The sequence below is a fragment of the Oreochromis niloticus genome, linkage group LG7 (genome assembly GCF_001858045.2).
Source record: "Oreochromis niloticus isolate F11D_XX linkage group LG7, O_niloticus_UMD_NMBU, whole genome shotgun sequence".
NCBI lineage: Eukaryota > Metazoa > Chordata > Actinopteri > Cichliformes > Cichlidae > Oreochromis > Oreochromis niloticus.
The window spans coordinates 39,345,623-39,363,264 of record NC_031972.2 but is presented as its reverse complement, the minus strand read 5'-3'; the positions used below and the strand labels follow the sequence as shown (position 1 = coordinate 39,363,264).

Sequence of the window (17,642 nt, the reverse complement as noted above, 5' to 3'; positions counted from 1 at the left end):
GGATTGCAGCAGCATGCTAGGGATCTTAGTTGGACAGCTAAAAATTGGATAGACATGGCAGTGATATTTTACCTGTTTCTTTAGGAAGTTGTAATAATTTAAATTGAATTCTTGGCTGTCTGCCCGAACACATATAAATCTAGAAAATCACTTGCTCCTTTCAATAAATTATTTCAATGTAAATATAATATTTTTTTATTATTTCAATTCTATTATGCATTTCTAAGGCAAACCTGCTCATATCTGCCTTGGTATGTTTAGTTAAAACTGTGTTAGTAATGCTCTATAAATGTTAAATGTTAAATAAATGTTCTATAAAAATGTTCTATATATGTCGATATTAATAGCAATAATATTATTAACAATGAATTGAAAGTATTGGTATTAGTCATAATAAATTTTGGTAAACTGCAACAATAGCAGGCGTTCTTGTTTTAACGTGGCGTGACCAGCAGAGGGCAGGAGCACATAGATTATCAGTCATCACAGCTAAAACCGCAGCTGAGGAAGAAGGTCAGCGTCTTGTACAGAAGGTGTGGATGTTTGGTTCCTGGGTACCTGTGTGTGGTTTTCAGCAAACGAGCCCCTGCATAAGCCTGGTAAGGACCTCCGATCACACGGACTGTAGCTAGCCTGTGAGCAGTAACTCTCCGTGACCGTGGCTTGTTAGTGTTAGCTGCTCGGTAATGTGGATGCACTCGCTGCTGAGGGGAGATGTCTCTTCATCATGCTCCGTTAACTCGTTTCTCGGTGTGTTTATTGCCCGGTGACATCGCGATTACAGCATTATTCACTGTTTTATCGATGGGGTGGTTTTGCTCGTTACCTTGCTGGTTTGTGTAACCGAGCCAGTTAAACACGGGTTAAACTTTGGGGGTTTCCCATCTGAACTAAGCTCCGTGTCTTCCTTCGGAGCAGCTTTCACTTGGCCCAGTGTTAGCTTGTTTGAGCTACAGCTGCGTTTCTCTGCTCTGACTTGCTGAAGTCACAATAACACGTGACTGACCCTTCTTGCTTTGGATTTTTTTCTGTTTATTCGGCTAAAGTTAAAGGGACATTTGTCAGATGTAATGTTTTGGGTTATTTGGTGCTAAAGCAGCTGCTGGCTGTGTGCTCGGGAGTTCTCGTTTTAGCCCAAACTTCTTTGATTGGCAGGTCGGCAGCGTGGCAGAGCGCGCGGCACCTCCTCTCTCCACGTTGGCGTCTTCAACGAGTTTTCCTGTTTACACTGAGGGCTAGTCCTGTGCCCCAGCTGTCTAAAACACATCCTGTTTACAGTGAAGAACCTATCACACAGATCTAAGTCCCGGTGCACTGTGTGGCAGTGCTACAAATCCGATAAAGGGCTGTTTTAATGTGGAGGATGTAGGGTCCCCAAATAACAGTGCATACTCCCTGTGGAGCTCCCTGTTATTTTACACACGTGGAAAACTGCACCAGAAACCTGATGAACCAAACTGGTGCTCACAGATCAGTGGATATATTGTTGGCGTTTGTCACAAATATCATGCCCATGTGTTATTCAGTAATGGCTTCTGCTTTTAAAATGCAGTCTAGTTTGTTTTTAGTTATTTTTTCCTAAGAAGCACAAGGTGCTCCACCTGAGTGGAGGAGAGCAGAGGCCTTACATGTGGACATCAGACTCCACTCATCCCACTCAGCCTGTGCAGAATACAGCCAGGAAATATATGACATCAGACCTCATTAAAGAGCATTGTGCTGTCTACTCGTGTTTTAGAAGTGATTTTGATATATTTTATTCTTTACTTTTAGGGTCTTTAAGGTCAGTTTCAGACAAAACTTGCTGGCTGTTTCTGGGTCTCACTCACTCCCATCTGTTTTCACTGGCTGACTCCGGGATGTGATTTCTGTGACTGCAGGCTTATCGCAATCTTTTGATTTATCTCTAACTTAATTTCTTAAGGTAGTCTAGGTGCTGAGTGGGAGCAGATATTGTAGTAGAATTTATAGACAAAGTCTTATAAGTGGTACATTTCAGTGCAATCAGCTACAGCTCTTTAGGTTAGCAAAACACTGAAGTGTTCCCTTTAAAATAAATAGACTTGAAGTTTAGTTGTCAAAAAAAAAAAAAAAAATCGTGTCCTTACCTTCTTTATACGTGAATATTAGCTACAACATATGGAGAAAATTTAAAAACAAATTCATTAATTTTTGCCTGATTGCATTTATGACTCCTACAGTAATTTACACCGATTATTACCATTAGCTTCGACAATCAAAATAAATACAGTAACCTGTGGTTAAAGTAAAATTCTCTTATACGACTTGAAGATATGACTTGAAGCACCAGCAGCCTCTCTTCGGCGATGCAAACGTACAGATTGTGTGTCTGGGACTGTGCTCTCAGCCCCCTACTGTACACCTATGATTGTACACCAATCCACCCAACCAGCATCATCAAAGTATGCCAATGAAAACACTGTGGTTGGATTCATCTGTGACTGTGATGAGACAGTGGACAGTGTTCGCCCCTCTTCCTGGTTTCCTATTTTTTTTGTATGTCAGTCACACTTAAATGTTTCAGATCATCAAACAAATTAAAATATTGGACAAAGATAACCTGATTAGGCCTGATTACTGCCACAATCACTTAAATAGGACCTGCCTGACAAAGTAGAGTAGACCAAAAAATCCTCAAAAGCCTGACATCATGCTGCGATCCAAGGAAATGCAGGAACAGATGAGACACAAAGTAATTGAGATCTCTCAATCTGGAAAAGGTTATAGAGCCATTTCTGAAGCTGTGGGACTCCAGCGAACCACAATGCAGCGTTAGACATTGTTAGGGTGGCCAGTAGTGGTAGTTATGGTACTAAGGCTTTGGAAGAAGACACTAGCTGCATGGATCTTTCCTGACTGAGCCTTTGCACAGCCAACGAAGCTGCTCACTTCACTTGAATGTAAAGGCGCAACTGCGTCACTGTATTTCAGTATAGAAAACCATTTCAGAGATTCTGACATTTTATGTGGAGTTTAATTTTGTTCGGGCTTCTTCATTTGAAAGTGAAATACATGCAGTAATTGTTGTTGAGCTAAATGTTGCCATTAACACTCCAGTATAAGCAGCTCTGTGCTTCTGTAACTTGAGCCTGGAGTCTAATTAAACTCATAACTGATAACGGCGATTATGACTCTACTGCCTCCAGAGCACTACTTGAGATGTGCATTGTTTTGACACTAGATGGTAGTCATTCCTCACATTTGGGTGGGCTAACTGCTCTTTACTGTTGTACAGGTGAAGAGGCTTGAATGGCGTGCTTCAGGAAATCTGCCTTACTGAACTACAAATCCCAAGCTTTAGCCTGGATCATGTAGAACATTGTAAAAAAGTTGTAGTTTCCACAGTACTGTTTAATTTGAACCAAATCATTAGTAATATCCTTCAACTTTGACTCTGCTGGTCTTGATAGGGCCTTAAATGTCTTATTAAATGAGAGTCTCTGTATATTTTTAACCAGTGGAATTATAGTAGCTATATTTTAATATCTGGCTGAAATGCCTACTAAATGTTATGTGTGTTACTTGTTTGAGTGAAACATGGTAAGAAAATATAAGACTCCATCAAAAGGTTAAAGATGAAATGATCCAACCAATATGAATAAATGCTGTCATCCTAAATGTTAAGTACAGCTGTAATTGTGGTTTTACATGTTTCTGCTTAAGGACCATCTCTGTTTACTAGAATAAGACGTCTCGAGGCAGAAAATCTATAAGCACACGGTTTATCGACCCTGTCTGTCAGGCTGCTTCTGATTCTTGCTCGTGTTTGTCTTTGTAGGTCCAACCAGAAACTGACTTCACCTCCTCCTGGTTTCCCCTCCTTCATTTCATTGTTTGTACAAGTTGACTGTGTGAACTTCATTGTACCCGGTGTGTGTGTGCATATGGATGTGCCTGTGTCTATGTGAGCGTGTGTCTGTCTCGTTCCCTCCCAGCCCACCATGTCCCTGTATTCCTCAAAGCTCCAGTTGAGCGTATCACTGTGTCTTCTCCTCCTCCTCCTCCTCCTCTGTTTGCTTCTGCGCCCTACGGACTCCTCCACCACAGGACCAAATGGGGACAACCTCTTCTCAAAACCAACAGCTAATTGCTCCAATGGATGTAAGTATGTGGCAGGAGTCGCTCTTAAAGGTTCTCTGTGTAAGAATGTGGAGCTTTTTTAAAATCTGTTTTCATGGGCAGTGAGTGAACAGCTTGTGACATAACTAAAAAAAGAAAAAGATGAGACCCGCTGTGGACACCCAACTTTGTTAAGACAATAACTTGAAGATTAGGCAACGTAGGATTTTCATTTTGATGCCATTGGTGAATCTACTAACACTGGCAGCTGCAAGTATTATTCAATGTTGTGACACTCATACTCACAATATTGGCATGAATGTAGTCTATATGTCATTTGTCGTGGATGCCAGGTTGATAAAGTGTACAGAATAAGCATTGTATGTGTGGTTAGTAAGATTCACTGGACTCATCTCTGTGCTTGGCCTGCTGGACCTCAGTGCAGTGTTTGATACTGTTGACTGTAATATTTGATTACAGCGATTAGAGCATGCGGTAAGTATTACAGGTACTGCGCTGCAGTGGTTTGAATCATATCTAATAGACTCCAACTTTATCTATCCATGAAGGCAGATAACACACACCAGTTAAACCACAGGAATGTCTTAAAGACATAATCTCTAATTTCCTGCTTCTAAATTCAGATAAAACTGAGTTTGTTGTACTTTGGATTAAAAGTAATAGAAATATGGGCTCCAACTAGTCCTGTCTCAGAGTGACTCTGAAAAACTAGTTCATGCATTTATTACTTCTAGGCTGGACTACTGTGATTCATTATTATTATTAGGATGTCCTAAAAACTCCCCGAAAAGCCTTCAGTTGATCCAAAATCCTGTGGTGAGATTACTGACAGGGACTAGAAAGAGAGAGCATATTTCTCCTGTATTTTCTTCCTTCATTGGCTCCCTGTTAGATTCAGCTTTGAATTCAAAATCCTGCTCCTCACATACTTGAATAATCAGGCCTTATCTTATCTTAATAACCTTTTAGTACCATATCACCCATTAGAGCACGCAGCGCTCTCAGACTACAGACTTATTTGTTCGTAGAGTATTTAAAAGTAGAATGGGAGACAGAGCCTTCAGCTTTCAGGCCCCTCTTCTGTGGAACCAGCTTCCAGTTTGGATTCAGGAGACAGACACTATCTCTACTTTTAAGATTAGGCCTAAAACTTTGCTTTTTGATAAAGCATATAGTTGGGGCTGGATCCAGTTATGCTGCATTAGGTTTAGGTTGCTGGGGGATTCCCATGATGCATTGAGTGTTTCTTCTTCCTGAACCTGGTTCTGCTGGAGGTTTCTTCCTGTTAAAAGGGAGTTTTTCCTTCCTCCTGTTGCCAAAGCACTTGTGCGTAGGCGGTTACATGATTGTTGGAGTTTTCTCGGTTTTATTTGCCTTATTGTAGGGTCTAACCTTACAACTGTTGTTGTGATTTGGCGTTATGTAAATAAAATTGAATTGAATGTGAATTAAATTGAACAAAATAAGCACTTCATGTAGCTCTAGGCATGATTCATCAATTAATCTTTCTTGGGAATGTGAAAGAAACCATAAGAGGTGAGATCAAGTCCACAAAAAACAAAGACTGCTTGATTTCAATTTGGCCAATCTCTCATTCAAAGTCATTTTCTTGGCCAAGTTCAGATGGCTGGCAGCATGTTATTTTAAAGTCCCACTGTGCACATGCCAACTTGTGTTTTAAAGCGACCTGTATTTTGTGTGGATGATTATTACTGATGAGGATAGCTGGCGTATCAATAGCCTCAAATTGAAATAACTTGATTTCAACAAAATTTACTATTAAGATATTTATGACAGTATTGGAGAAATGCTGAACACCATTTTATCAGTGATTGCAGCTTACAGTATCACATGGTTCAGTAGTGGCACAGAATAATGAAATGAGAGCACAAAAGTAACCTAGAGGGTATTTTGCCTGGAAACTTTAAGTAAAGCACAATTGCTTTGAGCATTTAGTTGTACCAATAACAGAAATAGCTGAACTTTGTAACTCTTCAATATTTTCTATACGGGTTGAGCTTTTCAGCCAGCTGCACCATATAACAGTAATTTCCATGAACCGTTAGAGTGTAACAGTTCACGCCAGCATTGCTTTGAGTCATTTGTTTACTGTTGGGTTGGACATCCCCGTCTGAAAGCATCGCCTCCTGGTATGCCTTCATAACCTAGCTGTACTCTTTGGCTTTTGCCAAATAATGAAGCGACTCGGGCAGTGAATGTACTACACTTCTACTCTAATCTCTTTTTAGTAGGACGCCTGACTCCAATGAGCTAATGTAGCTGTCACAGCACACAGGTTTAACTACTTTGAAAACTACTTTAATCTGTTTCCTTGTCAAAGCGATCGGCTGTACATGTTTGCTTTGGACGAGTTCCATGCCGGATGCCTTCCCACCAGCTAATGTTTAATCTCCTACATTACTGATCCATCTTACTTCCTGCTTCACTAAAGGCATGAAAATTGATGTTTTTCATTTTGTCTGATTGTTTTTGTCTACAATTTTGACTTAGATGCTGATCATAAACATTTTTTAAAATCAGTTATCAGTGTAACTTCAGAGTTACCAAACTTTTTTTGGTTGCAAGGGTATCTCGATCTTGAAGATAACACGGCTCTTTGGCCATTTACAGGGTTAAAATTCTTTGAAAGAAACAAACTGATGCTCTGCAAATATATGAATGAAATATAAATGTATGTTTGGCTTGTAGCGAATGTTTGTTTCACTAGTTTGTGCTAACTAGATTTTGTTGTTCCCAGGTGCTACTAATGCAACAACAAAGACCTCTTTGGATGGTGTGAAAACAAGTCCTCCACCGAAGACTTTGGCCTCTGCCTTAAACCCTAATAACACTTCAGATGCCGTCATACCGACCAACTCTAGTAGCAAGGTTAATAACAGTCTGCAACTAAATGCAAGCACTCAGTCCTTCCAGAAATCGGCATCCCCCAACCACACCACAGTCAGCCACAACAGACTTAGTGACTCTGTAACATCGGTGAACAAAAATGAACAAACTACAGAAGGAGCCCTTTCTCCCACACCTTCAGCAACCTTTGAGCAGCCATCGTCACAGGAGCATCTCAAATCACCAGAGCCATTTACCCCCACAGGCTTGTCTGCTCAGCGCCTGCATACTGGATCCACCACCAGCACTAGCAGTATAACAGCAACCACTTCAGAGTCTGTTAAGAATGTGGTCACTACACCTGTGAAATCTACAACCTCAGCACCAGCAACAACAACAAGAACAACAGTAGCCCCACAGTTGATGACAATAGCTCACACAAGTGTTGCTGTTACTGCTGTCCATGGTTCAGACATTTCTTCATCGGCTGCCCTGCCACACCCCAGTATTGAGGTCGCACCAGTTCAGACATCATCTTTAACCACATCACGATCTGCTATAACTGTTGTCAGTACTCATGCCAATCAAAATAAATCTTTTGCCTCAGCTACGAGGGTCCCTGGGGTAGAAGAGGCGGGAGCTGTTCTGACCAAGCAGCTCGTCGATACGGCGTCTTTACTGGCTGTCCTGCTCTTTGGCCTGCTTTTCTTCTTGGTCACAGTGGCAGTGTTTGCCAAACAGGCCTACGACAGCTACAGGAGGAAGGACTACACGCAGGTCGACTATCTGATAAATGGCATGTACTCAGACTCTGGGGTATGAGACAGGAAGAGGATAATCATATTTCATGAAGCTTTTTCTTTCTTTGATTCGGAGCAGGAAAAACAAAACGAACTAAATGACAGACTAACTGAACGGTAAGATGGTGCTGTGAATTTACAGGATGGTTCAGTTAGTTCAGCACGAAATGGAAATGGATGATTCTGAGTACAGCTCACTGACGATAAAATGGTGATGCACACTGATCTGTGTTCTAGCAGCTCCTGTTTTTTTTTTTTTTTTTTTTTTTTGTTGTGGGGGATTTTATGTTATGTCAAAAATCAAACCCTATAGCTTATATTTGGTTCTGCTAGTGGCCCTGACAGGATTGGAATCGGTTACAGGTTGTTGGTCAGTCTGTCGGCTGGCTCAGTTGGGACGTTTCCAAAGCTCAGCAGATGACCTCTTCATCAGTTAATTTACTGCTGGTACGAAATGTCGAGATTATCTGAAAGTAGAGTTGTAAAAAAATCAAACCAATAATTTATTGTATTTTTTTTTAAATTTGTAAACATTTTTTCCTAAGTGACATCTATATAAGGACCAAATCAGAATGTTATGCCCAACATATGATTCATTTCTTTGTGATTACCTTGATACTTATTTCATTTTTGAAAAAGTCAATTGACATACATCTCAGTTCCAAATAGGGTAACTGACAAAGAATAGCTCTGCGCTTAAGGCATTTAAAATATGTCATATTGCAAATTCTTTCTAATGTGGTTTATGAATTGGCCACAGTGATAATTCAGTTATTCAGTGCTTCATGCAGCAGTGCACAAAACAGTTTCTGCTTGACAGGTTTTGAAGTTCTTTCAATTCAGAAATGACTGTTTTAGACGGTATTTGTTTACATTTTTGGAATTTGGTGTTGCTGATTTGACCACAACAATAATAATTACTGTTATTATTTTTGCTCTTTACAATTAGATATATAACCTTGATAGTGAAGAAATGTTCATCAGATCTCAGTCACGTTTTGTAACCTTCCCATTCCAGCCCCTGTACACAGTGTTGCACTGTTTACTGCAAAGTAGATTATTTGTTTTGTTATTAATCCTCTACAGAAAAATGGGGTAAAAATGAATCACACATAGATCTAAGTGTATAAAATCACTCTTGCAACATTTGACAGAAATCTAATGTGACGTTGTAGCTCAAATTTGCCAAATATTTTGTGGTGGCATTACATTTCTCGGCCCTTCCCATCTTTAAGATGTCACATTTTCCACATGTTTTTAACTACAGCTGGCAGTGAATGATGCATACTTGCTGTAATTTCCAACCACAAAGCTAGACTCAGACTCACTGTTGATGCTTTTCTAAAGTAATCATTATCAACATGGTGAATTACTGCAGCTCTGTCCTCACAGTTACAGGTGTGAGACACCTGGGTCTGTTGTAGTATTAGTCTTTTGTAGTCTTGGCCATCATTTCTATGAAAAAGAAAGAAGTAGCTGTTCGCTCACTGCAGAACTCCAGATTCCTCATTTATTACATCTAGGGATATTTCAAGCACACCTGCTTTTCATCAGACGGCGACACACCAGGCAGTGCCATCTGAAATCAGCTGCGAACAGTCACGTGACCACGGCAAATTGCAAATGCATCCAGTCAACAACCTTGTACAGGACAAAGAATTGATAAGTGAATAATTTGCTGAATAAAACCAGCAGATTAGAGAGAGAGAGATTATTAAATCCCAGCTGTGTGTACTTTGAGTTTGACCTCATGTGAAGTCGATGAAATAGTCTGGATACGCTTCTGGCTTGTTTATAGTCTAGTGATGGAAATGGTCAGTAAAGCATCATTTTAGCTTCCATTAAAGATGGCAAAGCTAAAAATCAACTTGTATAAACCAGGATCTGATCAGCACAGACGGGTGAACTTGAACCAGCCTGTCTCAAACTTTATTCAAAGTAAATGAATATGTGGAAAACTTGTGGAAGCGTTGATGTTTTCTCAGAAAGACAGAAAGTTTGCACAGGTGCTGCTGCCAGCTAATTACACTGCAAGATGTGTTTCCATTGCTCTGGTTAAGTTTCCATCAGATGTGGCCGCGTGTGTTGAAGCCTGATGTTGGTGGATCAGGGCCAGAGTGCACACTGTGGTGTCTGCTTTAGTTAACAGGCCAGAGAGAGACCACAGAGACATTTAAGTCATCAAGCTGAGGATTTTCCACCCACTGTCACTCTGTTAATGTCAGTTCACTTGTTCTGTTGTGTGAAAATTACATGCAGCACAGGCCACGCTCACAGAGCCTGTTTGGCTGGCAGCTCTTCCACTTGAAGGTCAGACAGACACACTAACACTGCTTCATGTTAAAACACAGCTCCTGCTATGTTTACAGCTAGCATTAAAACTACTCTGCCCTCTGAGGAGGATGAAATCTGAGATTTTTGGAAACTAGCCAGTTTGGTTTGAAAAGTTCAGGATTATGCAGGATCGCAGGCTGTGACAGTCAGAGGGTCGTATCCGTCACTGCTGACTCTCAGCAGCATATTCATCATGAATATCAAATTGCAGGTGTTGCTGCCCTTGTATAGCAGCCACTGTGCAGCTAAACTCTCCAGATTAGATTGAGGTTTGGTTGAGAAACATGTCATTGTAGCCTCAATGGGGAACTGAATGTGTCTAGCTGCATGAAATGACTATGATAAACGCCTGTGTTTGACACATCAATTCATTTTATTAGTTTAAAGGCAAATTCTACCTTTATTACATATGCTACAGTTGTTACAAAACACAACATTGCAGTTTGTGAGAAACGGCCGTTATGCTCATACATTAGGTTGTCCAAGATGTTCTTAACTTAGCAGCTAACTCCCACTATGGATAAACCTACTAGACTATTGTAGCTGCTGCACGAGTTCAGCTAAAGCAGGGTTGTGGTTGAATAATCATTTTGTCTCAGTAAAAATGATTTGATTTGACCGATGATGCAGCTCATCGTGGAACTCAGCAATGCATTTAATATCAAGTCTTTTGAAGTGATGTTACGGTTGAAGCATAACTCTGTTTGTATTATTAATGTCATGTGAGTGTTGCTGTAACGCCAACCCTTAGTCTGATTGTTCATTTTATGTAAACTTTTAGATTATAAATCTTAAAGTTAAACTAGGTCATCTCCAGCACGACATTTCATATTTTTGATAACCTTTAACCTTTTTTTTGTTGTTGTTGTTGGATAATATCAGATTTTATTTTAAGCAGGTTAAAATTCATAATAAGGTTTAGTGTCTAAACCTTTATAGTTCATATTTGAAACAGTATCATTTTTTCATGGCAGTTCCACGAACAACATTCTCTTTTTAGTAGTCAGACACTTTTCAGAAATCTTTATGAATTCTCCTTCACACTTTCCCTCGGCTCATGTTTTCCGTAGAGGTCGGTGAATAACAACCAGGAAAGATAAAGGATTTATTTAAGGACTGCAACCCATTAATGGCAGATTTTATGTTAAACAAACCTCACTATGCTAAATACTCAGATTTTCCAAATGTTAGAGGGTTCCTTTAAAAGTATTCAAAGTTCTCTTTTCCGTGACATTTCATTAGCTTTCATTGCTACAGACGACATTTCAGCAGTGTTCCTTTGCACGTGTCTTCCAGTGAATCACAGGAACAAGGCCATACTAAATTGTTTATTTCTATTTTTTTAGATTCTCACAGTGAATGTATTGTTTTTAAATATACTGAGTATATATTGTCTTATTAACGCATTGTGTCTTTGCCTGTTCATATAACTATGTTTAGTCCAATTTTCTTCTGGCTTACCTCACTGCTCTTTCCCATGCCTTTGTAAGAAGCAACATGAATGTTAAGCCATTTATTGAGTCATTTTCATTACATTTCAACATTCCTTCAAATGTGCACAATGTTTTACACTATTTGCCATAAAGAGAGAAAGCAGCAGATGTTTCATAAAGAATGAGATGGTGTAGGTCATGAAAATCATTCCTTCTACAACGATAAGTAAAAGCTCTGCCACATGAGGCTGGTCTCTTTCTATTACAGAAACTTTGGAGATCAGGTGCATTTCCATTTTACCATATAATCTACTTATTGTCTTGGTTTTAGACTGACTTTCATCCTCCGGTCCTTTGCCGAATGGTTCTCAGTGATTTAGCAGTGCGCTACAAAGGCGGTCCTTCATTGCCATACACTGATTTACTTTTGCCTTTTCTTGAGCACATTGTATTTGGTGTATTCTTCCAATAGAGTACACAGCTGATGGAACTTCACCAAATAATTCACTGAAGCACATCTTTGTGTGATAAAGCCAAGGGAAACATAAAGCCATGATCAGTTAGTGACTGAATGAGAGGGACCTTGAACTGTTCCACAACAGCATGGTGACCTTTCTGGGTTCATCTGAAACCTACACAGATTTCAAATGAAAATGTAATGTTGTATTTCTGCTGTAAATGCATTCAACCCTACCTGCCCCTGCTCGCGTTCGTCTTTGAGAGGAGACGACTCTCTTGTCTTGTGGCAATGCACTGATTGGGTCACAAGAGCTTGAGAGGGGATCCGTATGGCAGGCTGTTATCTTTGTTTTTCTCAAACAACCTTGTTTTTTTTAATGATAATGTCTTCATCACATTGGTCTCACTTGGTTTTGAATTTATTTGCATATGTTTTTGTTAATCATAAAAACCAAAGGTACAATTAAAAAAAACTGTAAAAGTTTGATGTGCAAATCTCAAAGCGGTTCTTAACTGCCTGTACACGCTCTGTGACTTCTCCTCATCAAATGATAGCTGATGCTTTTGAGACTGTTTCAGACAATGACAACCCGCTTTTGTTCTCCTCGACAATTGTCTAATTAGTTCAGAAAGCTTCCAGTTCCTAAATCTTGTCCCTTGCTTAAAGATACTGGAAAACTATATGAATGGCAATGCCCCTGCATAGGCAGCAGGAAAATCACTTGGCTCCACCTTAGAGTTTGCTGGTAGATATTATTTCCCCATCAAAGGAGAGTTTGTATTAATGGCTATTTCTGCATGGTTTACAAAAACAGCCTTAGATTTTCTCAAAATTTAATCTTTCCTCATTTTTTCTGTGTTATTGAACAGAATTCTGTTTGGGTTGTCATTTCTTCCTTTTTTTTTTTCCTGTAAGAATAATCATGTATCAAAAGTTTTATTATTATTTTTTAATTAAATGGCAAAATGAGAACTTGTTAATTCTAACCATGACCTCTCTAGGCTTCTGTATGTGTTTGGAATACTTTGATTTTTTTTTTCCTCTGATGGAGGAGAAAAAACCCATTTTTGTTTTGTTATCAGGATCACCCAAATTGCAACTTCATGAAAACATTTTGTAATGTTTATTTGAGGTGTATTTCCACTTTTCTGAGATCACTGAAAAGTGACAAAGTCCTGACTTTTTGAAACAACATAATCTATAGTTGTTAGAGTGTCTGCAATGATGACATAAATGTCTTTTATGGCAGTCAGAATGTGGTTCATACTGTATCAAATTGTCTTGGATTGTGTCGTCGTGTCCATTAAGCGAGTGGATTTTTCCCCCCAAGTGAAGATGGTTTACTGATGTCAGTAATTTCATAGTTTCTCCATAGATCCTGGAACCAGTGTGGACTGTGTTAAAGGTAAACTTGTGTTTGCGGTGACTGATGTGCAGGATGTCATGAAACGCGACACCTGCCCTGTGCCAACCTGATGTTCTGATGCACTTTGAACAGAGATTTTTACTTTGCAGAAAATAAATGAAAAAAGAACCGAATTGATCGTGTTGGTGTTTGAATAAATCAATTTAATGTTTAATTCATAGGTGAAGTAGATGATAGATAGATGCACAACAAGACTGACTGTAACATGTGTTCATGAGAGGTGAACTATTTGTATTGGTGTATTGTTCTAAGCCACTCTTGTTAATCAGATGGCAAGGATGCATGCTAATGTACATGCGTGTTAAACACTTGATTCTTGCACAGGGTTTGACAGGAAAGGGATGTGCTTTTGTTGTGGAAGAACATTTTTCTCTACCTGTACATTGATTTATTTATTTTTTTTACTTTTTAGGTTGATTTTAAGGGATATAAGAACGACAGCTCAATTTGAGCAGTTAGGAGACACATTTAGGGAGGCAAGGCTGAGATGGTGCAGAGGAGGGAGTGGAGTATATCCACTCCCTCCTCTGCACTTGGAGCTGTCAAGCAAGGAAAAAACCCAATGACATTTTCTGCCACCAGCCTCAGCTTTTGAAGAATCCCTGGGTTACCAACCACTTTTGTTTACAGCTATCCAAGGTGAGACATCTGTTCTTTCTGAGCAGCCATTGTCGGCGGGTTTATAAGGTCACCCATGCTGGCCTACTAAGAACCAAAGAACAGAAGCATTGCCAACAACCATCAAACCACACCTCCAAGTTACATCTCAGGCCAGAAAGTTTGGATGTCAACTAAAAGCATTCCACTAAGAACTGAATCTAGAAAACTCTAGATTCAGTTGGTTGGAAAACAGTGTTTTAACAGTGATTAATTTTCCTTCTTTCCTTGACCTCTAATTTGCACCCCCAGATATGACAATACAATTTGTCATAATCCTTCAATTTCTCAGTCAGTTCTGCACATCTAAAATCTGCTTTCAAAAAACTAAGATCAAAATACTCATTTTGAGGCTTCATTAACTAATTGGTGACATCACCTTATATGTTTATATAAGGTGATGTCACCTTATGTTTATCTTTTATATACAATTATTGGAGACAACCATTGTTTCTGTAATAATTAAGTATAATTTAATATAATAATTAAGTATAGTATAATCTATATGTACCAGCAAGCTATTACTAAAGTTTGTTAAACTACTAGTTTTATTGGATATAATTTACAACTCATCTATAGAGGGCCTGCTGTGTGAAGTTGTGGCAGTGAAAAGCACTTCGTATAACTGCTAAGGATAAAATGCACTATATGTGTAAACAATCGTTAACACTAATATACAAATGCGTGAAAAAAATATCTGTAAAACATGAACTCTTGATGTCTTGATGCATGCTCAATCATCCAGGTAAGGAAATCTTGAAAAGCTGATTCTGTCCATCTGGATGTAGCGTTTCAGTGGGAGAAACGTTTCATCACTCATCCAAGTGACTTCTCCCCCCCTTTGCACTCAACCATCAGCTTCCTTTGAAGTCCCACAGGCTAACCAAGCCCGATAGGACTCCTCCTTCAGCTTGGTGGCTCCCTTCACCTCTGGTGTCCACCATTTGGTTCAGGGGTTACGAGCACAACAGGAACCAACCCCTACGGCGCCTCCTGCAGGTGGCGGACCTACAGGAGGATGGGCTCATTTCCCTTTTTCGGGCTGTGCCCGGGCGGGCCTGGTGGACTAAGGCCCGGCCACCAGACGCTCGCCCTCTGGCACCCTCCTTGGGCCTGGCTCCAGGGCAGGGCCCCAGTAACCCTATCCCAGGCAGGGTGAACTGTTTCCTCAATCTTCTGCTCATAAGGGTTCTTTGACTGGTCCCTCACCCAGGACCAATTTGCCATGGGAAACCCTACCAGGAGGCAAAAGCCCTCTGAGAACATAGCCCCCGGGATCCCTGCCACACACAAACCCCACCACCACGATAAGGTAGCAATTGACAGATGGGTGGTGGAAAAGTTATTTTTAAATAAAAATAAATAAATGTTGTTCCTAGTAACATAAGGACAGTTACAAATAAAGTAACAGAAGCACATTCACATCACAACCCTCTCCCCTATTTATATCCACTTTCCCGTTTTGACCCAGCTATTGTATCATAAAGACAGATTAAAATCATATTCAGAATTTATATGTGGGCATCACAAACATCATTCATTTATTCAATTTAAAGCTTTGCACACCACATCCATGTCATTATAATCACTGTTTGTTTTACATTTATTGTCCACTTGATGGCACAGTAGAGCAAATGAAACATCATGAAGCTTCAGCCCATGAGTCGACCAATTGGATGGAAAGCTTCAGTACTTCATCTCACCATCACGAAGTAACAGAGCAAAGGACCATGCAGATAAAGAAGCTGACTTCACTCTCTGTTTTCAAACAACAATCAGGCTTCAACTGAACATCTTCCTTCTTCTTAAGTAGGAGGCTGGGAATCAGGTAATTACCAACAGCTGAGATCATTACTTACTTTCAGGTGTGCAGAATCCAAGGATTGGACACCAGAGAAGCACCCATCCCTCAAACACAACGTGTGGTACACACACACACACACACACACACACACACACACACACAGAGTAAGACTCAGACAGACAGAGAGAGAGAGGAAAATGAGAAGAGAAAAGAATGAGCCGGCACAGGGGAACTGGACCATGACATGCATAACTCGGTTTATCCTCCTTTAACCCTGTTGAGAAGGAGGAGGGAGGGGGGGGGGGTGCAAAATTAACATTATTTTTGACTCGCTTGTTGAACTGTAAGTAAAACAGCAGAAAGACAGGGTATATAATGCAATTTCACTAAAAAGCAACAAAAAATATGATATAATATTATATAAAGTAGAATAAAATGGAAATTGTCAGAAGGTGGTCTACAAACCACATAATTAGGTACATTAGCAAATGAGCCCAGTTATTTTTCACCCACAGTTAGCTGTCAAGTTGTTAAGCTAAAGTCTTTTCTCAGGGTGCACTTTGGGTGCAGCAGGAATATGAAGTGGAAGAAACTGTGACGATGTCATCAGGTTCATCACATCGTAAAGATGGAGTTTTTACATTTTTCAGACATTAACAATTGTTGAATTATATTGTGGTGGAAGAGCAGGTCATCTACTGATCAGAAGGTTGGTGGTTTGATCCCTGCCTCCCTCAGTCTGCATGTCAAATATCCTTGGGCAAGATACTAACCTCCATTTACCATGTGAATCAATCAAAGTGCTAAATTACAGCATTTGAATTATACAATGTGTATAATTCAGGATTTATTGCTCAATTTCATTGATAATTATTTTTATTTTGGGTTAGGGTTCAACTGTCTCGTAAATGTCTTTTTTACTTGTTTTAGTGACGGGGAGATCTAACCAGCTGGAGGACAGCTGGATGACCGCGAGCTCGTATCGACTGAAGGACTAAAGGATAAACAGATGGGAGGAATGTTAGAAAACAGCCTCTACACACACAGCTTAAAGTTTTACATCAGCTACTGTACTGCAGTCCAAACACTCTTGACCACTTAAATTAAATATGAATCCCTCAATAATACAATTTCCATGTGTAAAAAGCATGTTGAAGCAATGCAAGGTTTACTACAGTTTACCTCGGTGCTGATGTATTTTCCAGAGCATCAGCAAGTGCTTTACCCCTTAGTCATCTGGTAACTCTCCCAACATGCCCACAACAAAAACACACACATAGCAAAACATCAGTCTGGGTGCATGGGAGTCCAAACATAGCAAGCCACATGCAGACTAAATACCACACACAGTAAAAACGTCCTCAGCAATCCTGTACAGTTTACATATGTATAAACATGCAATTTTTGCCACCTGGAGAGATCATTCACAGTACAAGATATTATTAGCACCTGTGACTGAGTAGCAGTAATTTCACTGTGGGCGACTGTGGCAAAATATGATCCTAGAGGCATCTAGTATAACTGGAACTGTCACAGAAGTGGTTTTGAGAACCAATCAGTCCCAACATCAAAACCAGGTAGATATGTGGAGCTAGTAACACACATCATCTGGTTACAATAATCTGCTGAGTTAAAATTAGGGAGCAGAGGGCCTCGGAGTCTACGGTCCCACAGCATTATTTTTAATCCTCACACAAGTTATCCTTATCAAACGTGATATTTTTGTTGATAGGTATGAGAATTTCCCAGCATTGTGATCCCATTCAAAAGAATTTCAGTC

At 39.8% G+C, this 17,642-nt stretch overlaps 1 protein-coding gene and 2 long non-coding RNA genes across 3 annotated transcripts; 1 reads left to right on the top strand and 2 right to left on the bottom strand.

Annotated features, from left to right (window-relative positions):
* Positions 1-437: 437 nt before the first annotated feature.
* Positions 438-13,514, top strand: lg7h11orf24 (linkage group 7 C11orf24 homolog). Its single transcript, XM_005454253.4, has 4 exons — positions 438-599; positions 3,800-3,853; positions 3,957-4,122; positions 6,860-13,514. Exons 1-4 carry the CDS (start codon positions 540-542, stop codon positions 7,768-7,770), a joined length of 1,191 nt encoding a protein of 396 aa, XP_005454310.1. The 5' UTR covers positions 438-539; the 3' UTR covers positions 7,771-13,514.
* Positions 13,515-15,561: 2,047 nt separating this feature from the next.
* LOC102077947 (uncharacterized) lies at positions 15,562-15,989 on the bottom strand. The gene is made up of 2 exons (XR_266449.4): positions 15,918-15,989; positions 15,562-15,816 (listed from the first exon to the last, which is right to left on the bottom strand). It is a non-coding gene; the product is annotated as an uncharacterized LOC102077947 (long non-coding RNA).
* Positions 15,990-16,010: 21 nt separating this feature from the next.
* Positions 16,011-17,152, bottom strand: LOC109202889 (uncharacterized). The gene is made up of 3 exons (XR_002062867.2): positions 17,045-17,152; positions 16,784-16,856; positions 16,011-16,136 (listed from the first exon to the last, which is right to left on the bottom strand). It is a non-coding gene; the product is annotated as an uncharacterized LOC109202889 (long non-coding RNA).
* Between the last annotated feature and the right edge of the window lie 490 nt (positions 17,153-17,642).

Coding starts and splice junctions, on each gene's coding strand:
- lg7h11orf24 (XM_005454253.4), top strand. CDS start 540: ATGTTTGGTTCCTGGGTACCTGTGTGTGGTTTTCAGCAAACGAGCCCC. Junction 600..3,799: donor CGAGCCCCTGCATAAGCCTG/GTAAGGACCTCC, acceptor TTGTCTTTGTAG/GTCCAACCAGAAACTGACTT. Junction 3,854..3,956: donor TTCCCCTCCTTCATTTCATT/GTTTGTACAAGT, acceptor GTTCCCTCCCAG/CCCACCATGTCCCTGTATTC.